The sequence below is a fragment of the Pteropus medius genome, unplaced genomic scaffold (genome assembly GCF_902729225.1).
Source record: "Pteropus medius unplaced genomic scaffold, Ma_sr-lr_union100, whole genome shotgun sequence".
NCBI classification, from domain to species: domain Eukaryota; kingdom Metazoa; phylum Chordata; class Mammalia; order Chiroptera; family Pteropodidae; genus Pteropus; species Pteropus medius.
The window spans coordinates 38,987,767-38,998,006 of NW_024344378.1; the positions used below are offsets into that span (position 1 = coordinate 38,987,767).

A 10,240-nucleotide genomic window follows, 5' to 3' on the forward strand; every position below is an offset into this window, starting at 1 on the left:
TAATGGGCACTCCTAAATGTTAAACTTATGTTAGGATCTAAAAGCCGTGAGTGAAAAATATTTAGGCCCAATTTTAAAGATCACGAAGACAGAATCATTTGCTTTGTATGATAGGTAGATAACTTTTTTTTTGGTGAATGTGTATTTTAAAATCACTACAAAAGGCTTACAGTAAAATGAACCCTATAGTGTACTCTTGCAAACCATTCACTACCGTGGAGGACCATATGTGCCTATTTCAGATAGTCTTTCTGTAAGATTTTTTTTTTCAGTACAGATGATATTCAATATATTAGTTTCAAGTGTAAAGCATAGTGGTTAGACATTTATATAATTTATTAAGTGATCCCCTGATTAGTCTAATACCCACCTTCTTTGAGATTTTTAAGGCTAGTGTACCTTATGTAATATATGGGGTGTTTTGATGATCTCTAGACCCACCAAATCTATGGCAGATTAATTATCTTGAGTAGGGGTAATAGGGTAGAAAAGGCTGGGGAGAAATGAGTCCTGGGGTAATTCCTTTGGCAACCCATTAATGCTGTCATCAGCAGTGTCTGAACGCATTTTTGATCTGAAGAGATGATAAAGCTTTTCAAAAAGTTTTCTGTGGTCATGAGACTAATCCTGGAACCTGAAAGTCATTTCCAGCTTGACCACGCCACCACACTTTCCACAAAGCCGCATCTCGTCTGAGTTCCTGGCCCTGGTCAGGGTTCTAAAAGCAGCCGCAAGTGTGTAGTCTCCGAGTGGGCACTTGTTTGTAAGTATTTATTTTCCGGAGCCCACTCAGGAATGGAGAGAAGCAATAGGCTGTTACAGAGGACGGAACAATGAGTCAAAACAACGCCTCCCCACTTTTACACTAACACATGGGGGAAATCCCCGGAACACTAGCGTTTGATTATGAATGGAGATTGCTTTGGGGTGAGAGGGCTGGTGTTGAGAGACTAGGAGAGAAATTTGGAGGTTCTGGCTTGGTCAAGGCACTAATAACTATTGGATGACTATCGAATTCCCACCCACTAAATCTTTCGGAAATGATTTCTACAGTAAAAATATTGTTGGAAAGTATTTATTTACACTATAGTCATAAACCATTCATCTTCTGAACTTCAGTTAGTGGTTTTGTGTTAGAATAAATCATTTAGATTTCCACAACTATTAAGAGCTAATAACCAAACAAGTCAGCTCCAGTAACATTATTTACATTCTTATCTGCAATTTGACTACAAAGGTAACACTTTTAAGTCACAAAACAGCATACAAAAATATACTTTCTAAAAAAAATTTCAAATATTAATAGGCAGAAATTTACAGCCATTCTAAACTGAGGGAGTGATTTTTTTTTTCCATAGTAAGGCAACCCATTTACATGCAGACCCTGTAACATTGTCTACATCACACAAGGCACCAAGGACACTTTCAACACAATTGCATGCATCCTAGTTTCAGAGAATATATGTACACCCCCTTTTAAATAAGTTATAACCTTTGACTCATTTCAAGAGATCATAAATGCTTTACTTTTTTTTTCCCAAAGGTTTAGAACTTGGAGAACAGTGCACATAAAAAATACACAAAATCTGAGTGGATATACACTGCAAAAATAGCCTTTACATTTTTCAAACAACTCAAAAAGGAGCAGATATTGCTATGTCCCTCCCATCACATTGCACTTCTGTTCTCTGAGTTTATAATACATATTGCTTAAAGGGTTGAGACGACTAGATAAGCTTTGATTCACTGTTCTAGGGCCACAGAATGCAGCATAAAGATCATGCTTCACTCACTGTACAGCGTCCCCCAAATCGGCTCCAAGCCATAAAGTGCATGTCAGTTTTGCTTCTGTCTTTGCTGTCCCTACCTGAAGGGATCAGCATCTCCCAACCTACTGTAGAAAAAGTCTCAGATCATCTCTGACATTCAGAGTCAAAAACTTGCAATCGGTCAAAATAAAATGGGGGGTGGGGGGGACAAAATCTAGTCAAACAACCCTTTAAAGCAGGGTCAGGCCTCAGGCCTTTAGGCCAGAGGCCCCCACCCAAGCCCCTTCTGAACCTCCCCATTACCTCGAGGGTGATAGTCAACTCACCAAAGAGAGACTAAGATGGGTTTTTAGGAAGGACCTGCTTCAGGGTGGAAAGGGGGGCAGTGCTGGGCTCCACCAAGGCCCTTTGCCCAATGGAGAGAGGGGCAGGAAAGGGTGGTAGTGTTTGTTGTGCAGCTCCAAGTGGACGAAGGGCCTCCAGGACCTCAGGGAGCTGGAATGTCAGCCAGCCTGAGTCTCATCTCAAGGTGTCCGGGTCCTAGAGGAGCAAGGGGCTAGGGACCCTCCACCAATAGCGCCGCTGTTGCTGCACAGGGACACCCCAGCCTGTGTGCCTCCAGTGCAAGAGGCTGTAGAGGCCGTAGGCACAGATGAGGAAGGGACACTGCTTTTGCGCTCCTTCTGTCTCAGGTGGATCTTGGTATGGCGCTTCCTCTCATCACTCCGGGCAAACTTGCGGCCGCAGTAGTCACAGGCAAAGGGCTTCTCGCCAGTGTGGGTGCGGATGTGGGTAGTGAGGTGGTCACTACGGCTGAAATTGCGCATGCAAATCCGACACTGGAAGGGCTTGTGCCCCGTATGGATTCGGATGTGCCGTGTCAGCTCATCAGAGCGGGAAAAGCGGCGGTCACAGCCTTCTGCTGGGCACGGGTAGGGCCTCTCATGCACTGGTGTCTTGCTAGGCCTGTTGGGGTACTTGCGAGGCCTCAGAATGGGCCGCAGCGGCAGGTGGTGGGGGTTATAGGCAGCAGCTGCAGCTGCTGCTGAGCTGCTGCCAGGCAGCCGAGGTCCCTCGCTGCCTCCGCCGGCCCCTGGCCCTGTGGGACCAGCACTGGGCCCCGCCAGGGTAAAGTTGCGGATGGTGGAGAGTGGAGTGAGTGGAGGAGGGACTCGCAGGGAGTCCAGGGGGCAGGGAAAGGGCTTGCGGTCTGGGCCAGCTGAACCATGTAGGTCTCTCTGGCACTGTGATGGGAAAAATCCAGGATAGTCAGGGATCATGGGGAAGAGACTTGGGTCCGTAGCTGGCTTGGGGGACGGGTAGGAAGGGGGTGGTGGGTAGGCCAGAGAGGAGGAGGTGGAGGTGGTGGCTGCTGACAGGAACGCCGAGGGGTCCTGGTAGACATCTCCTCCGCAACCAGAATAAGGAGGTGGCGGTGGTGGTGAATAGAGGTGGTCCAGGTCAGGTTGGGTCTGGGACATGGTGCACACACCCAAGGGTCCTGTGGCCAGTGGGTTGGGGGAGGCAGAGGTGACGCTGGATGAAGCTGTGGTCGAAGCTGGGGAGGTGACCCCTTGCAGGATGCCTGCACTCACAATATTGATGATGCCTTCTGGGTAGCAGCTGGCACCAGCGTACTGGGGGTCAATGGAGAACTTGCCCATGTAAGTGAAGGTCTGGTTTCGGGGTGCAGAGACGGGAGCAAAGCTGCTGGGATATGGGAGATCCAAGGACCTCTTCTCTCCAGTCATGTCAATGTTGATCATGCCATCTGGGGAGGGAGAAGGAAGAATGGAGGTGGAGCAATGAGAAAGCAGCCAAGAATCCCTGCTCACCCTTTCTCACATGGGTCCATTCCCAAGGCTCAGGATCCCAGCACTTTAGAGTTGGACAGAGTGCAACTGATGGGGAAATCACTGCCCAGAGACAGTAAGAAAAGGCTAGCCCAAGATCCCACTGTGGCAGCCAGTACAGTCTGAGACTCAAACTACCTCCAGGAAAGCAGGATGAGCTACTCCCAACCCCCACACACAGCCATCTGTAGCTCTAGTCCCCAATAAAAACACCCAATAATAGCAACAACAATATTAAAAATTCCCCATCTGCCTGGAACTTCTCTCCCTCTCCTTTGCCTGGGGGTCCCACGGCTGGAGCACCAGGACAGACACCACCCAGGCGACTGATCCCAGCCAATGCCACAAAGGTGCCAGCCCTAGAGAGGTGCCCGCCCTAGAGAGGTGCCCAAGAAGAGTGTCCGTGATTTCCAGGCTGCCCCCCATCTCCGGTGCTTTCCCTCCCTCCCATTTTCGCTGCGCTTCTGCTGACGGCTGCTGGAGGGATTCCGGCGCTGCAGTGGAAGGAGTTTATAGGTTTCCTTTCCCTCTCAACCTTCTCAGCAGCCCCACAATATTGTTGTTGCTGTTATTGGCTGTTTTTATTAGGGACTAGAACCACAGATGGCTGCGGGGGGAGTAGCTCATCTTGCTTTCCTGGAGGTCGTTTGAGCCCCAGGCCAAGTGGCGGGGCTTCGAGGAAGGCGCGGGGGCCGCAGGAGACCACTTTCCGCCGCAGGAGACCACTTTCCAGCGCATCGCCAATTAAACCAGCCGCTCCGGTGCCTCCGCGGGCCTCCGAAGGCAAAGTGCCGCTTCTTGCCGGGGCCTCCTCCTCTTCCCCCTCCTTCCCGCCTCCCTAACCCCAACTTCGCGGGCGGGCGGCGCGCAGGTGGGGGCGCTCCTTCAGGCCGCACGGGTTGCGCGTTCCGAGACTTTCTCTCGGTCTGCGCTGCCTCGGAGTGAGCGGCGGACTCTTTCCTTTGGAGTTTCTCCGCCGCTCGAATCTCCAGACGCGCAGTTCTTATCCAGAGCCCGGAACTTTCCCATCACTTTGCCCCTACCCCGGGAGAGGGGAGGCCGCAGTGCAGCTGGCCTTAGGGCCCGCACAAAGCCGCGAAGCCTGATAGTGCACCTCTTCTACTCTAATCCCGGCGCCCTCCCGGGGCTGGGCAGGCGCGGCGCACGCACGCGGGATCGCTGGAGACCTAGTACATCTGCCCGTGCGCCCAGCTCCAGCGCCCAATTCTCCCGCGGGCTCCTCCTGCACCCAATTCCAGTCTTCAAAGCCAGTTCAGTCAACAACCGTCCACCCGCGCCGCAGCCCTCTCCTCCAAGTCCTGCACACGCACCCCGCCCACAACCTCCGAGCGGCGTTGGTCCCGGCTAGTGAAGAGAGCACGCGGCTTACCTCCAGCCACTCCGTTCATCTGGTCAAAGGGGCCTCCCAGTTCAGCATTGGGGAAGATGGTCACCGACGTGGCGGCGAGGTCCTCCACCGGGTAGATGTTGTCAGACAGCTGGTGCACAAAACCACTGAGAGTTACTGGGATTTTGTCTACAGCCTTGGCGGTCATCATTTGCTCCTCGCACAGCCTGGAGACCCAACTCCCTCGCTACCTGGAGCGTCAGAGAAGCCGTTTTGGAGAAGGATTGGACTGAGCCTAGGTTGGTATCTCCCTTTGCCCTCCACACTTAAAAGCAACCACGAAAATAAAATAAAATAAAAAATCCAACAGAAATAAAACTAGCAAACAAGTTGCTGTATTTTTAAGAAAGAAGAAAAAAATGGCTATTTGCCACTGACTCTCTCCTGTGTTCCGGCTGGGAAGCCAGGAGTTGCTGGTGTAGTGTTATTATAACAGTCAGTGTGTCCCCTCGCCGAGCTATTAATCAATTGCTGCTCTCTCGGTAAGACGGAAAGTGTTGCTCTAAGTATTTATGTACAGGTCCTCAATGCCCGTGACGTCGCTGCCCATATATGGACTGAGGAACAGGGCTGGGCCAGGCAGCTTTTGCCGTCACATGGCCGATTTGCATACCAGCTAGGCTGCGCGGGCTCCGAGCCGGGCTAGCGATCCCGGCTCGCGATCCCGGCTCGCAGCCCGCAGGAATCCGTGGGGGTCCGTGGCGCGCGGCCCAAGCTGAGGCTCTGGCCCAGGGCGCAGGGCCAGGAGGAGAGGGGTCGCGCGGTGGGTCGGGATCAGGCCTTTAGGGGAGAGCAAGCGGGTCGGGGCTGCGGCGTGGCCTCTCCGGGAGGGGAGGAATTCCGGTTCTCCGGGACTTTCCAAAAAAGGCGAAGATCCGGTGCCGGCGGCCCCGCCTCCCCAGCCCTTGTTTGGGAGCCATTCCGGAAAATTAAACTTCGGAAAGAAACCGAGCGGAGCCGAGACACTACAGTCAAACCCCTACTCACTTTCTTGGCAGCTCAAAACCGCAAGCAAAAGGAGGCAACGAAGAAAAAAAAAAAAAGCTGCATGCATTCACGGAAGCTGACTGCTTTTTTCTGAATTACTTGGTGGAAAGAAGTGGCTTATGATAAGAGTGAATGCGGTATTGCTTTTTTGGAAAGTCTGTTCTATTTATACAGGAGCGAAAACGGAACAGGTTTGGGGTTGTTTGTTTGTTTAAGTATTCTGGGCACCTTGGGACTGGGCAGGGGGTGGGGGCGGTTAGACCCTAGGAGCACCCTGCGGGAGCTTGGAGAGAAATCCTCAGCCGGAGACAACCCCCTTCCTCTGCCCGCGCGCACCCCCGCCCCGCTTCAGCTGCTGCGCGAAGCGGGCACCCTTCCCGGCGCGTCTGGGCGGTCCGCTGTGTGGGGGCGTCCAGATGGAAGCTTGGACACTCACCCTGCCCCGCCACACACACACACACACACCCCACTCACACACGCTCCACTTCCGCTTCACACACTCCCGCCCCCGCTGCCTTCTTCACACACCCACTTGCACACCTTACGCTATTCACCTCTTTGTTGACAGCGAGCCCATGCGCCTTCTTCACCAACAGAGTGCCCGGCCCGCAGAGCGAGAGCTTGGACTTGCTGGACAGAGTGCTCTTCGAAGCCACCCATCCTCACCTTACCGCCCGTACCGACCCGCCGCCAGGACAGCTCCCGACCCCAGGGAGCCTACACTCCGGGGGTGTGCCCTGTCCGCACCCGAGCCCTACTCCAGAACCCACACATTAGAAGAAATATTCTTCCTTTCCCTCGCCAGGTCACCTTGTTGAGCTCAGAAAGGTCCTGAGTGACCGCATACAGCGTCACTTAAGCCAGTTTTGAGCCACCATCACCCCACACGCGTTTTCCCTTGCGAGTAAAAAAAAAAAAAAAAAAAAAAAAGTGATCCTGATGTAAACCTTTCTGCTTAGGTCCCAAAGCAATTTTTGAAAACTTTTCAGAGGTCCAGATACAGGAGGGTTTCTGGATCGCTGCAAGCACCGATCCTACCTGCGGCCGCGCCCTGGCCCTCACCCGGAGTGCTCGGAGCCTGACCCGGGCCCCGCAGGAAGCTTGTCCCAAATGTTCAAGCCTGGCGCGCCGGCACCTTCTTGGCCCCTTTCCGCCCCAGTACCGTCAAGGCCTGGGATGGGGCACGGGGGTAACCTCCAGGCCAGGCCTGACCCTTTCCCGCCCCGGGGCCGGGACCCGGACCGCACCAGCCTCATGGGGGCCAAGGCGGGTGAGAGCCACGGCGCCACGCCGTGGAGGAAGCGCGGCGCTGCAGGCGGCTCTCCTGACGCTCACCTGCCGCGGCTGCAGCCGCAGCGAGCCCGCTCCCGCCCGGCCCCGCGCGCGGATGTCAGGGACCGGAGGAGGCCCGGAACAGTTTTTGATCCTCCACGCGAGCGCCGCTTCTCCCCCTGCCCGCCGTGAAATCTGTTCTCCGGCGGCCAGCCATATTTCTGACTTAAGACGCCCAAAGAAATTTTGGGAAAGTTTCTCGCTCTTTTCCAATTGGAGATAAAAATAAAAGGAAAACAAGGAAATCGCAGCAAGGTTAGCACCTTTATAGGTATCCCACCCTTGGCAAAAAACTGCAAAGTTCTGTTTCTAAAAAAAACAAAAATGATGGAGAGAAAACCTCGCTCTTACCACGTGCGCCAGCCCGTTCCGCCTGCGCTCCGGCGGGTCCCGCGGCCCCTGCGCTGACCACCGGCAAGACGACGCTTCGGAGGGGAGCCCGACTCGCATCTCCAGCCCTGAGTCCGAAGAAAGAACGGGGTGGGGTGGGGGATGGAATGACTGAGTTATGCAAATATAGATAGTGGCAGCGGGGCTCGGGTTACGGCCCCCACCAGCCTCCGAGGTGAGGCACCCACCGGAGGCAAGCGCGGGCGCGGTGACTACTAGCGCTTCGCTCCTCTTCATGCACGTGGGCGGGCAGGCAGGCAAGTGGCCGGGGCCGCCCCGTGGCAGGCGCTGCCACCAATTCTGTTGGCGGCCACCGCGCGCCTCCCCGAGGGGGAGCTACTGGACGCCCCAAGAGCCTAGGCGAGCAAGGCTCACAGGGCAGGACAAAGGGCGGTCCCAGCTCGGGGGAGCCTCGCGGTCTTCGGCTGCTACCCTTCCTGAAGGAGGAGGCTGAGTGGGAGTCAGGTGGGTTTGGAAGACCCACCGAGGACAGGCGGGCATACCTGGTTCGTCTGAAAAGAAGTCAGAGTAAATGGGAATGACTGACCCTCTGGAATTATTTGGAGCTTTCCAACAACTCACACCTCTCCTAAGAGCTACGCCACGTCAAGTTCGCCGCGTGCCGGGGTGGGTTGGGGTCAGGGGCAACCAACAGCCACAGGGAGGCGGGATCCCAGGAGGGTGCCTGGGACCAGTCCTGGGAGGCCTTCCCTGAATCTCCGCTGGAAACGGGTCAGTAGATACTTCCTGTTACCTATCCTTTTTTTTTTTTTTTTTTTAAGAGTGTAATGGAACAAAATTTAGGCACACTCATTTCAAACCAGCCACCCTGTGAGTAAGCTATAAATTCAAAAAACTAAAGCGACTTGCCTAAATTTACACAGCTGATTAGTGATGGTGTACAAACTTGCAACCAGGTCTTCTGATTCCAAATACAGTGCTCTGGTCGCTACATCTTTTGCTCAGGAAAACCCAGTTCTGGAAATGGAACAGTTCTTTGAGGATTGAGAGCTTGGCTCAGCCCACTAGGGAAGAAACAGGTAGCTTTCACCAACTTCATCTCTTTTCTTTGGCATTTCTGAGGAGAGGAAAGCTGAGGTCAGTGCTTTCAAAGGGCATAAGACAAGGGACTGACATGGATGTGCGCGCGCGCGCACACACACACACACACACACGCGCGCGCGCGTGCGCGCGCGCCCACACACGCACACGCAAACACACCGTGAAAGAAGAATTAGAATTTTGGGGCTTATGTTATGGATGGTTCACCAAGTTGGCACAAAGCCAGCATAATAATAGGCCCTGTAATAAGAGAAGTCAATCCCACAGTATCCTTCCTGGAGGGAAGAAGAGGTGAGAAAAGAAATAGGTAGAAACAGATTTTTTAAAAAACGAAAAAGAAAAAGAAGACCTCCAAAGGTGTTTACAAAGTAAGATACTGTGCTGGGGAGGGATTTGGGAGAGGAAGCGGGGATGTGGCAGTTGAATACAGAGATATACCCATGGTCTTTACTTTCAGGTATTTGAACTTATTCTGATCAAAAACTGAACAAATAAATGCCTTTCTTTAAAATAGAGTCGTTAAAATGCCCAAATAAATGGGGCACTCCAAGGTGTATCAGGGTTATTAAAAGAGTTGCAAATTGATGCCAGATTCTGATTTGCTTTGTCCTGATTCCAGACCCAGAAAGTAAAAGAGGAAGGAAGCCGAAGAGTCCTTTAGTAGGCTTGCCCCTGAAGTTGGGAGATTAGATGGGGGCAAGGGGCAGGGGAAGCAGCCTGAGGGTTCTGGCTGACCCTCAGAGTTCCCTCTCTGAGTGATTTTTGGGTTGTTTTCCTGCCACGGAGACTGAGAATCATAATCTGCCATGAGGCATGTTACAAATAATTTGTTAACATTTGCATTTTGATTTATTAAGAAATATTTTGAACATCATTATAGAGTATTCCTACTGTAATGTCATTTTCATCCACTTCCATTTTAATACTGCCTCTAGAGTGGGAAACAAAAGAGTGTCAAAATCGCCCTTCGTTGTGGACACACACATGAGACTATAGATCCCATACTCGAATGACGTAGGATATATGCATCTTAGTAAAAATCAGGCTAATTGCCAATTGTGCCATGCAGCCAAGCTTTTCTTAAAGGTGCCCCTTTGTGCTGAGAAAACTGATTAGTGGTTCCCTATATTCGGCATCTCACTACAAATCTGATAATCCCAGAGGCTATAAACTGAGCCCGGTTTATGCTGATGAAATTTGTTGTGAAGCCTGAAAGAAGCATTGCTTTACACCAGTCCAGTTGCAAATAAAGTTATGTTTTGTCAACACAAATAATCTGAACAGGAGGAAATAAGACCCCTATAGTCTTATTTTGTAGCAGCAGCAGCATTGGCCTAAGCAGAAGGTGCTCAGATTCCCTTTAGGGTGAACTTTCATTAAGTCAATAGATATTTCTTTTTCTTTTCTTTTCTTTTTTTCTTTTTCTTTTTTTTTTCCTA

At 52.1% G+C, this 10,240-nt stretch overlaps 1 protein-coding gene across 1 annotated transcript; it reads right to left on the reverse strand.

Moving 5' to 3' along the window:
• Positions 1-1,059: 1,059 nt before the first annotated feature.
• Positions 1,060-5,571, reverse strand: EGR2 (early growth response 2). Its single transcript, XM_039871909.1, has 2 exons — positions 5,013-5,571; positions 1,060-3,540 (listed from the first exon to the last, which is right to left on the reverse strand). The coding sequence occupies exons 1-2, from the start codon at positions 5,179-5,181 to the stop codon at positions 2,294-2,296; spliced, it is 1,416 nt and encodes a 471-aa protein (XP_039727843.1). The 5' UTR covers positions 5,182-5,571; the 3' UTR covers positions 1,060-2,293.
• Positions 5,572-10,240: the final 4,669 nt, after the last annotated feature.

Bases quoted from the DNA above. Each gene is read 5' to 3' on its own strand.
- EGR2 (XM_039871909.1), bottom strand. From the start codon at position 5,181: ATGATGACCGCCAAGGCTGTAGACAAAATCCCAGTAACTCTCAGTGGT. The intron at 3,541-5,012 runs GTAAGCCGCGTG...CTCCCTCCCCAG, and splicing joins GATGAACGGAGTGGCTGGAG to ATGGCATGATCAACATTGAC.